The sequence below is a fragment of the Dreissena polymorpha genome, chromosome 1, assembly GCF_020536995.1.
Source record: "Dreissena polymorpha isolate Duluth1 chromosome 1, UMN_Dpol_1.0, whole genome shotgun sequence".
Classification (NCBI taxonomy): domain Eukaryota; kingdom Metazoa; phylum Mollusca; class Bivalvia; order Myida; family Dreissenidae; genus Dreissena; species Dreissena polymorpha.
In genome coordinates this window covers 93245339-93269118 of record NC_068355.1, presented here as the reverse complement: position 1 = coordinate 93269118, position 23780 = coordinate 93245339, and the positions used below count along the sequence as shown (strand labels likewise).

Below are 23780 nucleotides of genomic sequence, written 5' to 3'. Positions count from 1 at the left end.
TTTTGTATAATATAATGAAAATTTGGACAATCTAAGAGCAATAATTATGGCATTAATTATGTGATATATTAAAAAACCAATCTTTTGACCCAGTTTCATGATGATTGGGCAAATCATGTGACTTCTAGAGTGTTCTTAAGCTTTTTTTACTATGTATAAATATAAGAAAACTGCCCCCCCCCCCCCCGGCAGCCATGTTATTCAACTGACCGGAACCATTTTCGAACACAACTCTCATATCAAGGAAACAAATGTTCTGACCAAATTTCATGAAAATTGGGCCAAAAATGTGAGTGTTCACATGTTTTCACTATATACATATAGAGAAAAATGCCCCGCCCACTGGCGGCCATGTTTTTTCACCGATCTGGACCATTTTCAAACTTGTCCGAGATATAAAAAACAAACAATGTTTTGACCAACTTTCATGATGATTGGGCAAAAATTGTGACTTCTAGAGTGTTTACAAGGTTTCTCTATAGCCAAATAAGGAAAACTGCCCCGCCCACTAGCGGCCATGTTTTTCAACGGACCAGAACAGCTTTTGAACTCAACCAACATATCATTAAGACAAACATTTTGACAAAGTTACATGAAGATTGGGCATGAAATGTGACTTCTACAGTGTTTACAAGTTTTTTCTTTTTATGACCTAGTGACCTAGTTTTTGACCCGGCATGACCCAGTTTCGAACTCGACTTGAGATTTCATTGGGACGAAGCTTCTGACCAAGTTTCATGAAGATCGGACAATAAATGTGGCATCTAGAGTGTTTAGGAACAAATGTGGACGGACGGACAATCGACGGACAAAGATCGGTCACAAAAGCTCACCTGAGCAATCAGGTGAGCTAAAAAAAGTCAAATGTTTTACAAAACTAAAAGCCAAGCTTACATTTTCCTGGTCACCAGGGCTGTACATAAAGTTATAGAACAGAGGCGACTTTCGATGCAGCTTGTCAATGTAGTCCCAGATCGGCACTCCCAGGCTGCCCTGCTGAAAGTGCTTCTGAGTAAACCCAGCCTCCTCATCAAGATCGTCCAATCGGTGAGCTCTCTTCTCCTCCAACAGCCAACCAGCTTCCATGCGCTCAAGTTCATTGTCAAGCATGAAAGTGCGGAAGCGGTTTGAGATGTAGTGGTAGGCCAGGAACTTAATGTAGTACTGGTTGAATTCGAATGACAGTGGAAATTGATGATGGACCTGGGAAAAGATTTTTTTGATAAGTTTACAAGGGTGGGGCATAAAACTATTTTACCTTGTAAATATTGACCGCGCTCTGTGAAAAGGGAGTTTAATACATGTGCATAAAGTGTTGTGCTAACTGCACAGGCTAATCTGGGAAAATACTTCATGCATTAAGCACCCTTTTAACAGAGCACGGCCCAACTTGCAGATATACAAGCACTAGTACAACAGTTGCGTGTTCAGCCTTTGATAATGATTGCATCTATAGGATAGAGACACATGTTCTTGTTGTAAAAGCACTGGTATTTGTTTTTTATTTAAATAATCTGAATTTTCTACCAAAAGTTTCCCAAAGAAGTTCTTACACTTTAAAATAAAAATAAACAATACTTTTGAAATGTGTAAGTTCTTAATTGGTTTTAATACTTAATAACAGAGCTCCAGATAAGGTTTTGTGAAATTCTTAAATTACTATCAGATTTTCAAAAAGAATTCTTAACTCTGAAATTTTATTCTTAAGGTTACTACTAAGTTTTGGAAAATTCTTTTTTTTTCTAATTGACCTAAAAATAAATAATAATGGTTATTTTCATGCAAAACAATCAAAATCAACATACTAGCAACTTAATTTATACGAGTTCAACAGTGTCTTTTCAGTATTATACAATTTTATTTTTTAAATACCTTCATATGCCCAAACTGTGCTTAGATTGCATGCCTTAGATTAATTTTTACATATTTCACAATGAAAACGGGTCTCCCCTTCAATCTGTTCAACGATTAGCAACTGGACTTGTCCCTTCCACTCGTTAAATGTTTTTTTTTGTGTTTAAGTTTGGACCCGTCGTGTCGCGTTTTTGTTTAGCTTTTCCGACTGTGTCAGCAAGTGAACATACAACATCGTATAAGATCTTTACTATAATGTCTTTCTAAACATTTAACTTCGGCTCACTTTGCGTACAATATGTTAAAAGCGTGTTTTTGGACGCTTTGCAGTTTTTTAGGACGCTCTCTGGGCGCCGCCATTGTTTTTTGACAGATAGACTGTATACGCCGCTTTTATTGGAAAAAAATGCGCTTTGTTAAACAAACCCGATAACCATTCTATATATGCACCGCAAAGATCTTTAATACGCGAAAAGAACTCAATAAAAATTGATACGAATCGATGTAAAAATAATATTCATAACTTGATTTTGTAATTCGTAATGGTACGACAAGATTTTAAAATAAATATGTAACAGACTTGAAAATAATTCGTTATTACGAAAATACGACCCTTATCTGGAGCTCTGCTTAATAACATTTCAATTTGTTTCTTACAAAAGCATAATTTAGTGACTACATAATTATATCCTCACATAATTGTTGCCGAATCTAAATTTACTATTTACTTTTTATTTTTCATGAGTGGTTTATTTGAATTGCAAGTCCTTTTCAAAATCAATCAGGCATATAATAAGTTAAGCTAATCACTTAGTCCACATTGTTATGCCAGAAGCCCAAATCAGAGGTAGGAGGAGAATTGTTGCAGAAAAAAATTCACGACCAATCACCACACAACTTACATGGGTTTTACCGACAGAGCTAGCAGAAGAAATTCACAGCTCTTCTTCATATACACTATCTGTTGTTAACATAATCCATACCTGATGAACCACATCCAACCACTGAAGAAAGATGGGTGCAAACCCGCTGGCCTGGGTCGCCTGGGTCTGGTTGCTCCGGTGTGTGAACCGGTGCCCGAACGATAGCCACTCCTTTTCGACAAGAGCCTTGAACCCATCAAGAGTTCGATAGAAGGGGTCAAGGAGAAGCTGAGCAAGGGCGACAACTTGTGTAGTGGCGTCCCAGCCATCCTCCAGGCACACCATGACAGAGGAGCCCTGTACGTCCAGGAGATCAACAGTGGCGCCAGCCAGCTGCAGGATGTTCTGGAGCTGTGGAAGTGGAATGGAGAGTAGTTTATCAGGGGTGTAGGTAAGGTTTAAAGTACACTGATGAGTTAAACAAGTAGGAGATGGAATTAAGTTTATTTTTAATGAACCTTTAGAAATTGGACATGTGTTGTTTGCAAGTTTGGTTGACATAGCAGAATGATCAACCTGCCTCCAGCGTCTTAATGAATGAAACCTTTGGTGAAGACAAAAGCAGAAAATAGGCACGTTGCTTAAACACATACTTTGTGTCTCCTTACTGTCCTCACACTTTTGCATACAATCTTTGCAAATATTTATGAAAGCACATACAGGCATAATTTAAAACAAGAGGGATATTATGAGAATCAGATTAAAGAAAAGCACAGATATTGTCAAAACAATTATAATGACCAAGTTTAAACAAGATTGAGTTATAAATGTGGCATATAGTGTGCTAATATTGATTTTCTAAGAATGACATAGTGACCTTACGTTTTGACCCACATTCAAACTAGGCCTGATATTGTCAACACAAACATCTGACCATGTTTCGTGAAGATTATGTCAAAATTAAAGTGGTGTCCTCTGGTGGCACATGTATTTAAGTTTAATAAGATTTGACCTGGTGAAATAGTTTTCTAAACACGCAACCCAGATTCAAACGAGGTCTGTATTTTTTCACAAAAAACATTCTGATCAAGATTCATTACAATGGGATCAAAGTGAGACCTCCATAATTGTAACAAGATGCACAATCCCAGACATAAACTGACCTAATTAGCCCACATTGATCACTTCTTGCTCCAATGAGCAAATTAAATTCTTATCAGTGTTTTCATATATTCCTTTTGATGAAGCCTATATATTTTATAACAAGCCTGTTATTTGTTTCTTAAACGACCAATAGTTAAAAATGGCATCATTTAATAAGCTGAATGAGTTTAGCAGAAAGGACCAACAAATATGAATGCAATAATTTGTATTCTTCACTTTACGCATGTCTGCAATTATGTTGAAAATGATTTTTTCAAATATAATTTATATTGCACATTTGTATGTTATGAGGGTGAATCAGTCAGTCAATTTATTAGATTGTGGCCAAAAAGGAAATGTTTAAAAAGAATTGCTCTCTATCCAAGGAATAATTAAAAAATAAAGATAGATTATAACATGTGAATCTAGTTTTACGACTACTGGATTTAAAACAAAGATTTTTTTCTTATTTTCAATTCCATACTCACGCTCCGTCTCAATTACATCAGACAATTGACTTTCAACCACAAATCCATTACATGATATAAAGACTCATGAAGCAGGTAAATCCCACCTGTGGCAGCCAGCCAGACTCCTCGACCGCATGCAGGAAAGTCCCTTCCGGTCCCTGGCCTGAGCTGGGCACGCACGCACGCATCAGCTTCTTGAAACTGGCCTTCACATACCGCACCTCATAGAAATCCACCGGGATAAAGTCACACTTTGGGAAAGACTCCATCTTCACACCCTGGAAGGAATATAACAGCTATTACAAAAGCTAGGGAAACAGACTTTTACACCTGGTACAGGTAATAAGATGCTTACAATTGTATTAAACCTCAAGACTATAAATTTGCCATCTTCATTCCTTAGTAGTCGAGTTATAAATGAAATATATCTAAAGAGTGAAAAGCTCTATGTTAAGAGCAAATGTACAAGTTAAACTAATCTGGTTTGATTGCGTAATTGACTGGAAATTATTCCTCACAACCTCTGACAAATTTTAAAAAAATTCAGTAATGACATAATAAGCTTCAGATGACTAATTTCATAAAACAATATTGCATGTATTTATAATGTTTAAAAGACAACACGCAGTTAACATATTCAATGCAAACTGGGTTTTTAGATACAACTGTAGTACTTATAAATGATATTTTGGGTGTACATTTTAGTAGATAATGACATTAAGGACTTAAAACTTTAAGACAAATTTCAAAAGCGTATCCAGATGGGGACACATTTTATTATAAGCAAAAAACAATATGGCCTTGATCCCCCTAGATTGCTTCCCTTAGAGGGGCTCGGTCAGTTTTGAACCCAGGGAAAAATCTGTGTAGAGGTCCACAATTTGAAGTCACATACCAAATATAAATTAAATATTATGCATTTTACCACACCTCCTGCCTCCAGGCATTGCCTATTGTGAACCCAGGCGAATGATGGTAGGAGATTAGGAGAAGACCACCAGGTGAAGCTGTACTCCAAATATTTTCCTTAGGGCCTTTCAGTTTTGGGGATGCTTTTAAATTATGTATTATAAGTCTATATAAATCATTTGACCTGTGGGCCATGGTCAGTTTCAACCCAATGGTCAAGATTTCAATCAACATAGTAGAGAACCACTAGCATGATAAGAATACACTTCCACTAGACAATTTTACATACGCAATATTAAGCCAATGAGCCTAGCAGTATCATGAAGATATTTTAAGTTTCCATTTTAAAAATCCACTTTTAGCTCTAGTGAACATATGCAGCGGACAAGAATAATTTGAACAGCTTTGGAAGATAAGTGTTGTCCAACAGGTGTTCTCAGGTGATATAATAACTGGACAAATCAATTATGGTAAAACTGGCTTTGCCTTAACCAACGTGCACATTCTTACCTTCATTTGTGTCTTCTCTCCAAGGACATATAGTGATACTTTCTTCAGACCCTGCACCGAATTGTGGATGAGGTCCCCTGATTGACTCACATCTCCATTGGGGTGAGAGAACCGGGCTGGATCAAACGTGCTTGTCCGGTTGCGTTCCTTGGAGCTGCCAATCCGGGTGAGTGCTGAAAGGCATGAGCATGAGATAAGAATTAAATGTTTAAGATAATTTTCTTATGCGAATAAAAGAGTTTCTTAGTGATGATATATTAGCCAATCTACATCCCCCTGAAATTATTAATTCAGATTATACGATAAATATACTTATTTTACTGATGGCCATCTTTCTAGACAAAATGTTAACAGAAATAGATCACTAAATGTATATTATTTTAAAGTTATACTGTCCAGAAATCAGGTATAAATATCCTCCATAGTAAGACTTTATAGTTATATATTACAGGTAAGTGTGAATGCTCTCATTTAACAATTATGTTAGTAATTGAGGCAACATGTTCAGAAACCCAGCTATCAGCACAAATATACTTCTACGACTACGATCTTCTAAAGCAAGAGAGAAAGAAAGACTGCTAAACACTGCTATAATTATATAAACATTTAAAAGAAAAACTAGATCAAATGCATGAATGTGTACAAACATTGACCACCAAGAATACTTTTAGTGTTGAATTCAGAATTGATAACTGTGCTTTGGTTATTCAATTTTCAAGCATTGCCTCGAACAAAAGAATTACAACAATTAATTTAAATGCTAAAATATATCAGTAAAATTCGTATTCATTCATGAAAAAAAATCAACATAGTAATTATGCAAAAAGAAAGAGTTTTATTTAAATTTAACACTTCTTAGTCAATAAATCTTTTAAATCTTTTTGTATTGATTTCACCAATTTGAGCATCAATAAACCAAATGTCCAGTCACCTGAACCCAGTGCACAAGCAGTAAACTCAGTGTCCAACTAAAACATAATAGCCAAGTACATGTAGCTCTAAAAGGCACTATTAATTCAGTAATACCGGCAATCTTTTTGCCAGCAACCTGCATGCAAAGTCTTAAATAAATATGAAATATATAGTTTTAAAGTTATATTATAAAGATTGCCTCAGGGGCGATTTAAATGCTTACCATTTCAAAGTCTTCAAACATCTATATTGAGAATTAACACTTCCCAAACCCACAGATGCTTAATTCTAAGATTTACTCTCTTTTGATGTATTTAACTCTAAAAATCACTCTATCTATACATAAATGTAACATCAAATAAGGGGAAGAAAACATGTGTATTTAGAAATTCACAGTTCATGGAAGGACATTTAGTCCCAAAACAAAATTAATATGGCCACCTTAGGATCAAAGGAGCCTTACTAAGTTAGATGGGGCAAAGAAGCCCTTTAATACCAAGGTGGGTTTTCAAGAAGACGCAAGCACAAAAATTTATTATTAGTACCCCATTCTATTTTTATGATTTAAATAAGTTGCATCTACCTGTATACAGTTACAATTCCAAACATGACATCACAAGATGGTCTAAGTATTACGTCACACCATGACCAAATATAGAAGGGAATATAGATACATTTTTTCAACTAGGTCAACTTTCACAGGGGGTGGCTAAGCCATCCAAAAATGGAATCATTCCAAGTCACATGTCACATAATGTGACCTACATGCAAATCAATGAGCATGGCTATTAAGGGCTCTGCATTCGCAGACATTACAAGACAGTGTAATTTACTTGAAATATAGCCTATCCTTGGCCGCCGTGGCAGAGTAAAGACTGAAAAACAAAGTATGTCTTTTACATTAGATGGGGGCATGATAATGCTATTTATTACATATTGGTATGTTTTGCTAGCATTATATTGCTGGGGTATATATCTAAACAAATATGGAGTCGTACTGTTGCAAGCTTATGATAATTATAAGAGCAACTTCATGCAAATATGGGTCTTATGTCGTATGCAGCCAGGGTAGCTACAAACCAGGGCGCACATTTGTGCAGTCTTAACAGGAGCTCCTCTGTAAGCTTTAAAATCTAGCAAGGTTACAGGGTATCAATAGTGGACAGCAAAGACACTGAACTTACTGCCGGAATGTGCAGGCAGGTCTGTAGCTTTACTGATTGCATATGACGTGAGCCCCATTTTCTTATCAAAAGGCTCGTATGATAGACTACATTTAATGTTGCAAAAACCGGTTGATACAAATTGTAAGGACATATACCAATAAAATTAATTAATTCTTAATATTGGTGCACAGGTATAATTTGAAATATACATAAGACAGATCATAAAGCATCAATTAAATTTGCTCATTTAATTGTGACTTAGTCAATGAAGCAGGCTGCACTTCATGCTTACTACACAAGACAGTCAGAAAAACTCAAATGGGAACACAAAATCCCCAACCATCACCTGTGCTACATTGACAGAAAATGTTGTTTTTCAGCTCTTACTATATATAATGCTACATAGAAAGATATAAGTTTTCAATACTAATAACTCTATAAAGTATAAATATGCCTGTCATGCAAAGTGTTGATTTCAAAGTTTCAATAGGTGTAGACATTGACTGAGGCTAAAATAAATTGTATTAAGTACACTACAATTTTGTAGAATACTTTCAAAATGTTATTCATGCTACATGATGTGTTAAAATATAATTTATAATTTGTCTATGTTGCAGTGAAATGAAAAAAAGCAATACCTGGTCTAAAGTAAGAGACATTTGTAAAACAATGATACCCCAAAACTACCAAGTCCATAAAATATCCTGTTTATATATATATATTTTTAATGCATTGCCCCATGACCTTAACCTGTAGTTTTTAATTTTTCTGTGACCATGGCAAGTCATGTTTCATTCCACTGTTTCCTTGACCTGTCATGTTTCATGTCCCTGTGACCATGACCTGTCTTATTTCAATCAATTTTGATCTTGAAGAGTTATGTTTCATTCAACTATTTCCTTGACCTGTCAGGTTACATTTCCCCCATGAACTTGACCTTTGATGTTTCATTACCATTCGACCTAGACCTGTCAGGTTTCATTTCCCTATGACCTTGACCCGTAAGATATCATTCTACAGTGACCTTAAAGTGTCATGTTTTATTCCCACGTGACTCTGACCTGTCAGATTTAATTCCTCTGTGACCTTGACTTGTCAGTTTTCTAATCTGCATACAAATTTAACAATCTTTCTTCCCTAAATTGTATTAACCTGCATACAAATTTCTACAACCTAGAGTACAGCAATCTCAAAATATATCGAGGAAACTATTTTCAAGTTACAATCACTACAAACTTGACCTCTCACTAGTTGACCTCAAATTGTACAGACTAATTTCGTTCATGATCAGTAACCAGCGTACTAAACTGGACAATTTAGGACAAACACCATATTGGACCTTCGACCTGTGTACTTCAAAATCAACAGGCATTCTGCTTTCCTACCAAGAAATGAGCATTTTTTTAACCAACTAAAAAATGATAGTAGTTTAAAGTCTTCTCTATACATAACATTGAAACAAGACGGCATACAGCCAATCAATCAAATATCATGACCAACTGACAGACAAAACAAGCGAAGGAATTAATTATAAGGAATATAATTTATGTATATTTTTCAAAAGAGGTGTGCATTGTGTGTTTTTTTCATTTCATTGCAATTTGTGAAGATGAAAAGTGTTACACAAATTAGTATCAATGTGGATATAAGTACCCTCCAAACTGGCTGCTAGTCTATTTTTGCCCACTGAAATGATCAGGTTAAATTGTAAGTAACATGAGATTTAAGCGACAGAGATGAGGGTGCATCAAAACTAGCATGTAGGACAAATATTGACTCACACTGAAGGCATTATGGTGTTCTAAAGTCTATGAGGGCAAGTTAAAATAGAAGATTTAAGAAAAACCTTGAACAAAATCTTATACGGGAATCGTTATTAGATTTAAACATCATATGACACTGTGAGTTGATAAAACAAGAGATGTCAGAGGACAGCGCGCTCGACTATTTGAGTGCTTGCCATTATAACGTAAGCCATCATGGGGAAATTGTTCATATTCAATAATTTATTAGACGATCTTTCAAAAATAAAAAAAGGAAAAAAAAAACAAGAGTGCCAAACTGTCACAAGATACGCCCGTTCGAAGGTTTTGGACACCATGCTCAATGCTTGAAATGCACTAAGTGACCTCAAGACCTAGTTATTGACTTGGCATGACCCATATTTGAACTTGACCTAGATATCATTTAGATGTAACATCTGACTAAATTTGGTGAAGATCAGATGAAAACTACTTCAATTAGAGAGCGGACACCATGCTAAATGCTTTAAATGCACCATGTGACCTCGTTTTTGACCGGGCATGACCCATATTCGAACTTGACCTACATATCATCTAGACACAACTTGTAACCAAATTAGGTGAAGATCAGATGAAAACTACTTCAATTAGAGAGCGGACACCATGCTAAATGCTTGAAATGCACTAAGTAACCTCGTGACCTAGTTTTTGACCCGGCATGACCCATATTTAAACCTGACCTACATATCATATAGACACAACTTTTGACCAGATTTGGTGAAGATCGGGTGAAAACTACTTCATTTAGAGAGCGGACACCATGAAATCCTTGAAATGCACTAAGTGACCCCATGACCTAGTTTTTGACCCGGCATGACCCATATTCCAACTTGGCCTAGATATTGTCTAGACTCAACTTCTGAGCAAGTTTGGTGAAGATCGGATGAAAACTATTTGAATTAGAGTCCGGACAAAGTGGTGCCGTTGAAAATGCACTAATTGACCCTATGACCTAGTTTTTGACCCGGCATGACCCATATTCGAACTTGGCCTATATATCAACTAGATGCAACTGCTGACCAAGTTTGGTGAAGATCGGATGAATACAATTTGAATTAGAGTCCGGACAAAGTGATGCCTTCCGCCCGCCGCCCGCCCGCCGCCAAGGGGTTTCACATAATACGTCCCGTATTTTATACGGGCGTATAAAAATTGGGGGGGGGGGTTGAGAGGGGGTATAATGTGGGGTGTGGTCATTAATTAGACGATCTTTCAAAAATAAAAATAAAAAAAACAAAATTTGTGTTGTTTCGTCAAAGAATTAATAAAATGTGATCATTAATAAAGAAGTTATGGAAATTTAAGCAAAATATTCAATTATCTAAGTGTAAAAGGGGCCATAATTATGTAACAAGAGCACCGCATAACGGGTGCCAAGCTCGGCTGCGAAAGCTTGTCAGATTGTTTTTTTTTTTTAAAAGGTCACAGTGACCTTGACCTTTGACCTAGTGACCCAACAAGAGATGTGTTTGTCAGAAACACAATGCCCCCTACTGCGCCGCATTTAAATAAAAATATTATTTATAAATTGGCAGGTATAGTAATCATCTCCCTTTAAAGGTTATTACTTCCCTTGAATTTTGTCCAATCCAATCAGGGGGGGGGGGGGGGGGGGAGGGAGGGTCTCACAGTCAATTATGACCATGTCAGACATCACTGACAATCAAGGCCTGTGGTTTAAAAGAGATCATAGCCAGAGTTTTTTTCTTTTTCATAAAATAAGTCCACAGGTATGTAATAACCATCAAAGAAATGATAATTATATCATTAAAAAAAACCTTTGACAAATCAATCATTTGGGTTATAAATGATCTAAATAATAAATCTGTACAGTAACTGTGAAAAGAACTTCAATTCTTGGTAAGGAAATATATAATATGAGATTTATAATTATATAAATTACTTCCCTTTAAAATAATTGTCTGTAACAAATCTCTATTTTTAGTAGCAAATAATTAAAGTCACTATCACGCTCACCAATACATACGGCTACTGTATTATGCTATATAAAAACATTCGACAACAAGTAGTACCATACGATGGTTAATTACAATAGGAAGACCCTAAAAACAAGTAACATTGATGTAAAAACGTTATATTACAAGCATTCAGCAATTTTTAAGCATCTAAATACCTTAATATCGTTCCACGATGTAATCTACTTTCGCTTTCGAGTCAGGATCGGATTCATTCGGGTTGCGTTCATTTGCATAATTTATACAAGCCATTTTCTCATTCGCTAAGTTCCAGTTACCCAGAATTCATTTTGATTTCACAGAATGATTATTCATGAGAGCTACGTCATGCTTCCGACGCTTACCGTATCCAATCTCGTGTTTGCCCGTAAATGTTCGGATATTTCATGGGAGATATAAATGGAATTATTTGTGGCCACAAAAAAATAAAAACGAGCATTTTGTATCTCGTTAAATCAATTCTACCAGACGACATCTAACGTTGAATTTTTGCATTTTGCTAAAAGGAACATTGATTTTTTAATGGGTAAGCTTTATTTAACGAAATATTCGATATTTTTGAGCGTGATTGTTACTTTAAAAGCCACTACCGAGACGGTATATTCACCACTCAAAATGTGCAGCTCCATGAGGTACACATGCAAGCCAAATATATAAAGTGGCTATGTTCAATATTGAATGATTATCTCCCTTTAAAGCTTATTACTTCCCTTGAATATGTATTTTTTACTGTAGACCGTAAAGGATGACCTTGACCTTTTACCACAATGTGTTTGTCAGAAACACAATGCCGTCTACTGCGCCGCTTTGATTTATTTAACAAAAATATATGCGTGGGTAGGTCAGATAACTATGTCCATTTAAAGCTTATTACTTCCCTTGACTTTGTTTTTTCGACCCTAGACCTTGAAGGATGATATTCACCTTGAAATTTTACCACTCAAAATGTGCAGCTCCATGAGATAAACATGCATGCCAAATATCAAGTTGCTATGTTCAATATTTAAAAAGTTATGGCCAATGTTAAGGTTTTAGTACGACGCCTACGGCGGACAGCGGACGATGAGCTGGCTATGACAATAGCTCGGGTTTTCTCCAAATACAGCCTCGCTAAAAATGCTTGATACAGTGGTCTGCTCTTGTTTATAGGTAAGGGTCATGTTGGTAAACAAGTATGCAAAATATAAAAGCAATATGTCAAAGGATATAGGAAATATTTGGGGTAGTACACAAACTTTAACATAGATTTATCAATAATATGCATATTCTAAGTATAAAAGGGTCAATAATTATGACAAAATGCTTGATAGAGTTGTCTGCTCTTGTTTATAGGTTGGGGTGATGTTGGTAAACAAGTATGCAAAATATGAAAGCAATATGTCAAGGGACAATGAAAATAAATGGGGTAGTACGCAAACTTTAACATTTGCACGCTAATGCAGACGCTAACGCAGACGCTCACACCGACGCTGGGGTGAGTAGGATAGCTCCACTATATATATTTCATATATAATAGTCGAGCTAATGATATCAATTTCTATCATATCAGTTTCTGTTATATACATCCAAGTATTACATAGCGTCAAATAATGAACGATATAGCATACATCTACTGGCTATGCAAGCTTGATAAAGCATGATGTCAAAGTCACCAGTTTCAAATCCAATAACTCGCACATGTTAATCATCATAGCATGGTGCATTTATTATTGTAGATAATGATACAGTTTCCAGGTACACCACAGCAAATGCTACAAAGCATGTAATAAACTGAGAATTGAAAGATCCTGAAATATACAGAGCTTAAAATAATACTGATTGTTACTTTATTGTCATTATTTGCGAGTGATATTACTTAAATGTGACGAAATAAGCAAGAAAATAAAGTATTTCTAACTAAATTTATTAATGGAGGATTAATATTGACATTGGCAGACAAAGACTTCAGCATAAAAGGAACACAGTTTTCATTATTTTTTTTGAAGACACATCTTGAATATTACCGATAGGAGCAAGTTATTTTAAAGCATATGGGCCGTGCTCTGTGAAAAAGGGGTGTAATGCATGTTTGTAAAGTGTTGTTCCAGATTAGCCTGTGCAGTCCGCACAGGCTTATCAGGGATGACACTTTCCACCTAAACTGGATTTATGCTAAGAAGAGACTATCTGTAAACAAAAATACCATAAAAGCGGAAAGTGTCAATCTGGGACGACACTTTACGCACATGCATTTAACTCCTTTTAACAGGGCGCTGCTGATATCTGTTTGTTATACAATTTACAGTCATATACTTATCACTCACTGGAGGCCTTAGATTGCAGGCCAAAAAAATCTACAATGTATAAAAAACACACCCAAAAATGACTGCATATCTTTATTACATAACTAACAATTAAGTTAATTCAATATAAGTTGTTGCTATCATATACCTTTATACACATGTTGTAAATATCAAAAGTACATGTTGACTGATATAAGCTTTAAGATACTATTTAAAACATCATTTTTTCAAACAAAATCCAAGATAGAACATAAAATTCCTTCACTTACTTACAACGGACCAAGGGTGAAACATATATATTACAAGAGGGCCTGAAAGGCCCAATGTCACTCACCTGAGATTCAAAGGAACTGACCTGTTCTGTGCAGCCCAAGATGTCATTAGAACAAATGTTCTTACCAACTTACATGACTAGTGAACACCCTGGCAGCCACGTTTTTCAACAGACCAGAACCATTTTCATACACATCCAAGATATCATTTAAACAAATATACTGACAAAGTTTCATAACGATTTATAAGTCCATATAAGGAAAAATGCCCCGCCCACTGGTGGCCATGTTTTTCAAGCAACTGGAACCATTTTCAAACTTGTCCAGAATATCATTGGGACAAATCTTCTGACAAAGTTTCATGATGATCGCACAATAAATACAGCTTCTAGAGTGTTAACAAGGTTTAACAATAGCTATATAAGGAAAAATGCCAAGCCCCCTTGGCGGCCATGTTTTTCCACCAACCAGAACCATTTTCGAACTCATCAAAGATATCATTGGGACAAATCATCTGACCAAGTTTCATGATGATCGGTCAATAAATGTGACCTCTATAGTGTCAACAAGGTGTTACAAAAGCATGATATATAGCCGTATTAGGAAAAATGCCCCCCCCCCCCCTGGTGGCCATGTTTTTAAGCAACGGAAACCATTTTCGAACTCATCCAAGATATCATTTGGACAAATCTTCTGACCAAGTTTCATGAAGATCGGAACATAAATGTGGCCTCTAGAGTGTTAACAAGGTTTTACTATAGCCATATAAGGAAAAATGCCCCACCCCTTGGCGGCCATGTTTTTCAACCAACCGGCATCATTTTTTAACTTGTCAAAGATATTATTGGGATGAATCTTCTGACCAAGTTTCATGAAGATCGGACAGTAAATGTGGCCTCTAGAGTATTAACAAGATTTTACTATAGCCATATATAGCCATATAAGGAAAAATGCCCAGCCCCTTGGCAGCCATGTTTTTCAAGCAAACGTAACCATTTTCCAACTCATCCAAGATATCATACAGACCAATCTTCTGACCAGATTCATGAAGATTGGACAATAAATGTGGCCTCTAGAGTGTTAACAAGGTTTTACTAAAGCATATAAGGGAAAATGCCCCGCCCCCTGACGGCCATGTTTTTTCACCGATCTGGACCATTTTCAAACTCGTCCGAGATATCAATGAAACCAATGTTTTGACCAAGTTTCATGATGATTGGGCAAAAATTGTGACTTCTAGAGTGTTCACAAGGTTTCTTTATAACCATATAAGGAATACTGCCCCGCCCCCTGGGGGCCATGTTTTTCAACAGACCAGTACCATTTTTAAACTCAACCAACATATCATTTAGACTGACATTTTGACAAAGTAACATGAAGATTGGGCATCAAATGTGACATCAACAGTGTTCACAAGGTTTTTCTTTTTTTTGACCTAGTGACCTAGTTTTTGACCCAGCATGACCCAGTTTCGAACTCAGTTGAGGCATCAATGGGACAAATGTTCTGACCAAATTTCACGAAGATCAGACAATAAATGTGGCCTCTAGAGTGTTCACAAGGCAAATGTTGACGACGGACGACGCACGACGGACAAAAGGCGATCCCAAAAGCTCACCATGAGCAAGTTGTGCTCAGGTGAGCTAAAAAACCGTATTATTAAAAATAATTATTTGGCCTAATTATGCACTTTGTCTTGCACACATGCAAACAGATATTGTATTACTAGAATTTACAGCTAAAGGTTGAAAGTGGATCTGATGACATATATATGTCCAAGATTCTACAGTGATCCTTCTAGTTCACCTGGTATAATACGTACCAAATGCAAATAATAAACAGAAAGTAGGCCTACTATGAATTAGCACAAACAAAACCTGAAATTCAAGCAATAAACACACATATATCTTGTGCAAAAGCATCATAAAAGCAAAGCATGTATAAATGGCTAGACAACAACATCTAGCTGTGCCCCAATGGGGACTCCAAGCTCTACACTGCCGGGGATGAGTGACATAAGCTGTGGGGATTGGGGCATGATATTTGTCCCTGTGAATTTTAAAATGACATGTGTCCCTGTGAAATTAATTTGCAAAGTTTCCCTATGAATTTTAACAGGGCACAAGTCCCTGTGAGTTTTAACATGACTAGCATAGCTGTTTAATTATATCCCCACATTTGTTCCTGTAAATTATAACAAAGCATGAGTCCCTGTGAGCTATACCATGGCCTGCATCCCTGTGAATTGTAATATGAAAAGTGCACATGTGAATTATAAAATAGCATTTATCCCTATGAATTATTACATGGCATGTGTCTCTGTGAATTATAGCATGAGATTTGTCCTGTGAAAAATAACATGACATTCGTTCACATTATTTGCATTATGACAATGGACTGTCCTTGTTCATTTAACTTGACAATTTTCCCTGTGAATAATATTTTATCATGTTTATTTTATCATGACATGTGTTATTGTGAAAGATGAAATTAAACATCTACCTGTAAGGCATTGCATTAAATGTGTTCTTGTGAGACAATAAAGAGTTACTGTGAGACAATAAAGAGTATTTTATCATGTTTATTTTATTATGACATGTGTTATTGTGAAAGATGAAATTAAACATCTACCTGTAAGGCATTGCATTAAATGTGTTCTTGTGAGACAATAAAGAGTTACTGTGAGACAATAAAGAGTTACTGTGACATTCTACATCGCATAATTATAGAGTTCCTGTGACATATTACATGGCATATTTAGTTGCCTAAGAATATGAGGCATATGCTTTCCTCTGTATTATATGCAATGACATTGCGTATGATGTGACTTGCAATACAGGCTACATGCATTTCAAATTTAACTGTTCTATGGCTCATAAATAAGGATGTGTCACTCCAACAACTTGTAACAACAAGCAGATCATGACACATTTTGTGAAATATTGAAAATAGAGGTAACATTGAAATCAAAAGCAAGAACATTCCTAAATGTGAAATAACTTTTGTCTTTAAAGACGCATGCAAAACATGTTTTTCTTTTTTTTTTATTGATTTAAACTTTAAACAATCAAAGCAATTTAAATAAGTATATCACAATTTGGTTGCTCCTAATCTTTTTTACAAGCAATTAAGTATGATATAGTTTGTAAAATACAGACTAAGTCAAAAAAAATAAAACCCCCAAAAACATTTACAAACTCAGCAAAGAAACCTAAAATAACTGAAAAGAATGCAGCATGTGTTGCAGGAGTCAGCATGAGTGCATGGTTATGACAACATTGCGCAGAATTCATACGATTATGTCCCTTGCCACCACTGTGTCGTAGCGTATTGACAGCCCGGGAGAACATACTGCGGCGCGCAGTGTTGGGAGTGGTGTCCCCTGACAGGTGAAGCCCCACAAAGTCTCCGTTGCCCGCTGGATATCACCACACAACAAGACGGTTATCAACCAACATATACAGTGGGCACACAGATGGGTAATAGGAGGCAATATATTTGACAGGGCAAATGTAGCGAGAGTTGAATGGAAAACAAAACCAAAATTGGAAGGTTATGTGAACTTTGTCAATTTTTCATCATCCTCATAATCATCATTTTTCACAAATATCCTCAATACAACTAGAGTGTTAACATGGTTTTAATATAGCCAAAACTCAGAAATCATCCGACTTATCATGAGAACATATATTCTGACCAAACTGCATGAACATTGGACTATAAATGTGTCTCTTTAAGTGTTAACAAAAGTTTATTTAGCCATACAATGAAAACTGCCCCCTCCCCGGCCGCCATGTTTTTCAACGAATTGGAGGCATTTTTTTTACCTCATAAGAAACAAGAGATGTGTTTGTCAGAAACACAATGCCCCCTATTGCGCCGCTTTGAAGCCATTAATTTGACCTTTGACCTTGAAGGTTGACCTTGACCTTTCACCACTCAAAACATGCAGCTCCATGAGATACACATGCATGCCAAATATCAAGTTGCTATCTTCAATGTTAAAAAAGACCAAACTTTTACAAAGGTTTAAGTTTAAGGAAAGAAAAATACATTGATATTTGACCTTTGACCTTGAAGGATGACCTTGATCTTGACTTTTCACCACTCAAAATGTGCAGCTACCCGAGATACACATGCATGCCAAATATGAAGTTGCTATCTTCAATTATGCAAAAGTTATCAAACTTTAGCCAAGGTTAAAGTTTTGGGACACACACAATGAATGAATGAATGAATGAATGAATGACAGACAGACAGGCCTAAAACAATATACCCCCAATCTTTCGATCCGGGGGCATAAAAATGTTCTAACCAAGTTCCATGAAGATTGGACTACAAATGTTACTTCTCGAGTTATAACAATGTTTTATTACAGCCATATAAGGAAAACTGCCCCCCCTTGGCGGCCATGTATTTCAACTAACTGGAACAATTATCAAACTAATCATCATTAAGAAAAAAGTTCTGACAAAGTTTCATGAAGATTGGGCAATAAATAAGACTTCTAAAGCGTAAACAAGCTTTTTCTTTAACTGACCTCGTGTCCTATTTTTTGACCTCAGGTGACCCAGTTTCCAAAGCAACCAAGATATAATTGGAAAAGTCTTTGGACAAAGCTTCATGAAGATCAGACAAACCATGGAGCCTCTAGAGTGTTAACAAGGCAAAATGTTGATAATGGACAACGCATGACGGAGTAAAGGTGTTCCCAAAAGCTCACCATTAAGCACATAGTGCTAAGGTCTTATAAGGTGCAACTGATCTTATAACAGTTTTAAAACAAATTTTTTAAATAAAATTCATTTTAATTATTAAATACTTACCTGTTATCGTATGCTTATACTTTCCAAGGGGAAATAACTCATCCGGAATTTTAACTGGGAATCCGCCACCTCAATACCGTAATACAGGCCAGGTTAAACATAGTGCAATGCAACCTAGCCAAAAATCGGTAACCAACCCTCAATATTCTTTCAATATATATACAAAAATATTAATCGAATAGCGGGGTGGGAGGTGGGACTTACCGATAACAGGTAAGTATTTAATAATTAAAATGAATTTTATTTCAAAAATTTGTTTTAATGTCATAAATACTGACCTGTTATCGTATGCTGATTTTGCAGCTGCAGTGGGAAGGTTCGTATATATTTTCCCAACACAGTAGAACCCATAAACAGGGTTATCAGCTAATGATATCAAGTAATCTTCATTAAAACGGTATTAATTATGACTTCTCGGACAGAGTAATATGCTATGTCGTAAATAAGACACTACCGTTAGTGAAACCACAACAAGCCCAAACGTATACAAATTGTATTGTTGGCACTTCAGAAAACGAAGATAAAAAGATGACAAGGTGGTCGGATTCCTCCAGTAAACAGCTTAGAGCACGTCAAAAAGTGGGGTGTGATTAATATATGCCCACAAAACAGACAGAGCTCTTAATTCATGCGGTCAGATCCTAAAAAGGAATGAATCCTTAGATAGGATAAGATTAACTTTCCTTAGTCGAGGTCTAACCCCGAGAAATAGAAGCCACAGACACATCTCCCCCCCCTTTTTTGGGGAAAAGAAGAGTGTCTTTGAGAACCTCGAATGGACTTCTGACTAACACTGCTGAGATAGAACTTCAAAGCCCTGATTGCCCAAAGAAGTTTATCCTCATCTTCATGACTACCAGTTTAAGAAAACTTGGAAACTTGAAGGTAGAAGCCATATAGAGGACTTGATATTGAGCAAGGAATCCTGGCTGACACAACAAAGTGAAAACGACAGTAGATCCAACTGGAATTGGTCGTATTCAACAGAAAAAGCATGAATTTCGCTTCTCCGTATGGTAAAAGCCATAATAAGAAGGAAAACCGTCTTAAAATTATATTGGAACTGTTAATAAGCCTGATGAAAAAGGTTCATAGGGAGCTCATTAAGCATCCCAACATGTTACACAAGTCAAAACCGCTTAAGAAGGTAAAGGAACGAAAAACATAGTGTTGACGTTCCATAGTTTGGATCAGTTCCAAAATAGGTAAGACAGCACAGAGTTGCGATGACTTACACAAAACAAGGTATACGAAAGCATAATCTCTATCCTTTGATGAAGAAAAGAACAAATTTCTTATCATCAAGAAAAAGATGAGAAAAACCTCTATGTATCTAGCAGAGTGATTAAGGTAATTATGCTCTCAATTACCCAGTAAAAAATGAATTTCCATAGAACCTTTATACAGTTCTGATGGAATTATCCTTGCACAAGTAACAAGGATTGAAACTCTAACAGAAAAACGTTCTTCTGTAGAGATAACTAAAAGTTATTAATGGCCAGACATGAAGTGGCACATGTTTGGATCAGTAAAAATATGTCTCAGTGAGATATGATATTTGACCTGTGAAGAAGTTTCCTGAAAATAATTGTACAGGAGACTTAAAAGGTCGTAGAACCATAATCCCATGGTTCATTAAGTATATTTCATGAAATTATGGCAAAAACTCAGTTATTGCAAAAACTCACCAAGAAGGCAAGATATTCCAGTTTATGTCAATGGACGAATGTATAACGAATGTATAACAATCGCACACCCTGCTGGATCGATTTCTGTGAACTGCATTGTTGACGTTGTTCAGCATACCGGTATACACTGTGATATACGATCGCATAACGCTAATAACTAGCGTTTGATGATAAACAACATTCTTTGATATACTATGTACACCATGCAACTCGTCTGCAACTTCACTGCCGCGCATGCGCAATTACATTATTGAACACAACAGAAAAATAATTCGAAAGAAAGAACTGCAGGACAGAACGTCCAACAGGGCGTTGAGACGAACTGGTATGAGAAAGACGATAGAGAAAATGTGTTGTTCTTGCAAAGAACGAATAAGTTCCTGATTTCCAGTTACAAGGAGTGATAATATGATCACCTCCGTGTCTGTAAGTTAACCACGACCGATGTGTGATAGTTGAAACCATCACAAAGGAATCGTGAAAATGTGTTGTAAATGAAAAACAGCTAAAAAGAATTTTCGCTTTTCAAGATGTAGATGTGCAGGTGATATTCGTTAGGATACCACATAATTGAGAAAATCAAGATACGTTGTTCTATGTGAACGTCCATAACCTTATCTGCTCACATCTGTATAAGATGTAAGGAAGGTTGTGGTAGAATAAAATATATTCTTGCCAAGATAATCTTCTAGTCTAGACACCATGCACTGAATAGTGGTAAATAATGACAAAAAGATGGAAATCTGTGTCATTAAATAATCCCGAGATTAATACAATTATCTTAAAAATAAAGCTAAAACGGACGTAAGAAAAGACGTCTCAGCAGAAGGACCAGTGACCGGACCGGTAAATACCGACCGGTGACCGGAACCATTTGTCAAGGATGGGTGGGCAAAGAAACCACGGCAAGCCGAACTTTCCTACTCCAAACACACTTGAAAATTGGTAGAATAGGACAGTGTTTAACACTTATAAGTTTATGACCTATCTACAGAATATAGCCTCTTCTTGAACCAATAACAGGCGCCTTTAAAATCCTGGTTAATACAGGTCGCGAAGTCATCGATTACGAAGTACGGAAATATGATTGATAGTGGTACCTCCGGAATCGGAGGTGTGATGGCAGAAAAAGGTGAAAACCCTAGGGGTAACCTTAAGCGGGTCCACGCTTGCCGGTAGAATGCATGGAAGTCTTAAATTCTGACTTGATTAATCCATTTTCTTCAAGACTTCTAACCGGGACGAATTCCGAAAGGAATACGACCAGTTATAGGAAGACGGCCTGTTATGGCCAGAAGTGTAATAGAAGAATAACTTTAAGATGAGGTCCCTCCAGATCCTAGGATCTAAGATCTGAGTTCAATAGGTCCTAAGCCATCTACAAGACTGTAGCCGCTATGCGGTCAATCTGATAGGCAATCCTAGGTATCAGAACTCTTGTTGATTCCAGTAGCTTGAAAATATGCACTGCCGTAGGAGCAATAGAAAAGCAGAAGTCGATACAAATGTCGTCTTGCTAATCGTGCTAGCGTCATTAATGTGTCCCAACTGTTCCGTGACACTGACTGCAAAGTCTGTAGCCGACAGGTAAAGGCGGTTAAAACAATTCATCCTTCGGGTCTCGAACATAAATTAATAGAGGTCAAATAGTAATGTTCGACCTCAATGTTAGTCTCCGAGCCCACTTCAGCCGATCTATCTGCAAGACCAGTAGTCTGCATGTAGCCGGTTGATATAGAAGTACAAATAACAGATATAGCATGATTTGGTAACCGTCGCCAGTAGAACATCAGTATTGAAAAACACAAAAAGTCATGTAGATTGTTGAATCCATAAAATAAAGTATTCAATACAATCATAGCCAGGGGTATACAACTATGTAATGTAGACGATACCCGTGATACTAAAAATTGACTGATGAAAACACAGTGGAATACCGGTAATTGGTAAGTGGTGACCGAACCGGACCGGTCAATGACCGGTAACTGTAGCCCGGTGAACGGACCAGTCATAATATGACCGGTGACGTTACCAGTTAAAGACCGAAAAATGGTGGAATCCATATGGTCTGTTATCAATGTCAAGCACTGCTCGGAAAAGAAGATCATGCCAAAAAAATCCAATCCGATGGCGATGAGACATCACTTATTCTGACCGGTGATCAGTGATCGGTGATATGACCGATGAATGGTGACCGATGTCCGGTGATCGGGACCGGTATAATATAACTGCGTCAGAATGGAAATATCTGGTGCAGAAGAATGACCATCCACGAAGTCATCTGATAATGTTAACCGGAAAAACAACGGTAGATTATCAGTATTAATAGGCATACTTGTCCTTGTAGTCGTAGTGGAGAGAAGAACAGCTTATCCCGAAGCCTGAATGTTAAACGAACTAGTGTTCGTATACAACTACGGCTCGGTGACTGCAACATGTGTGGATGCCATAAGAAGAACCATCACACGTGGAATGGAGACATGATATTCCTAAAGGAATAAAATGGAGAACGTCGATATGACCAGTAGGTTCATTAACGCCTACGTGAGAAGTGGCGACATCCATATAACTTCGATGCCGAAATATTGTTCGGCTACGCTGGAAATATTGTCTTCTACAATATTGTCTCCGTGAGCATTGACATGATCGCTTACGAGCGTATCAACGCCGAGAACGCCGAGAACGCCGAGAGGTATGTTCGATAACTATCCAGTGGTGCTCAATGCAGTCCGCTGATGTCTACGTGAAGGTTGACGACGTCCTCGTTTCCTGCGATGTCGAGATCTGGATCGGCCGAGATGTGGATCGGCTGCGATGAGACCGAGATCTTCTAGAATAACGTCTCCGTGAGTGACGACGTGATCGCTTACGAGAGCTGCGACGATGAGAACTGCTCGACGAAGAAGAGCGTGTCCGATGTCTAATCCTTGATGAAGACGATGTATTCAACGAAGAATAGGAGAATAATTCAATGAAGAAGACCGAGTTCTTCTTCTTGACCGGTGACTGGTGTTATCGGTGGCAGGCCTAACTGATGACTGTTGACCGGTGACCGGAGCGGTGATCAATGACCGGACCGGTGACCGGACCGGACCGTTGACATGACC

At 37.0% G+C, this 23780-nt stretch overlaps 2 protein-coding genes across 5 annotated transcripts in view; one reads left to right on the top strand and one right to left on the bottom strand.

The window, feature by feature from the left end:
- Window positions 1–23780, top strand: part of LOC127841010 (DNA-directed RNA polymerase II subunit RPB11-a-like) — a 492318-nt gene that overhangs the window by 64178 nt on the left and 404360 nt on the right. The gene's annotated exons all lie outside the window — the stretch shown is intronic.
- The window catches only part of LOC127840819 (myotubularin-related protein 13-like), a 156374-nt gene that overhangs the window by 14837 nt on the left and 117757 nt on the right, over window positions 1–23780 (bottom strand). The window contains exons 30-35 of one of the 4 annotated variants that reach the window (XM_052369244.1): window positions 17455–17577; window positions 13909–13938; window positions 5750–5922; window positions 4435–4608; window positions 2838–3128; window positions 895–1203 (exon numbers count right to left, since the gene is read on the bottom strand). In XM_052369244.1, the coding sequence (XP_052225204.1) occupies window positions 895–1203; window positions 2838–3128; window positions 4435–4608; window positions 5750–5922; window positions 13909–13938; window positions 17455–17577 (1100 nt within the window). Of the gene's footprint in view, window positions 1–894; window positions 1204–2837; window positions 3129–4434; window positions 4609–5749; window positions 5923–9480; window positions 9514–13908; window positions 13939–17454; window positions 17578–23780 lie in introns of all 4 variants that reach the window. The other 3 variants (XM_052369239.1, XM_052369253.1, XM_052369255.1) reach the window with 3 other exon arrangements.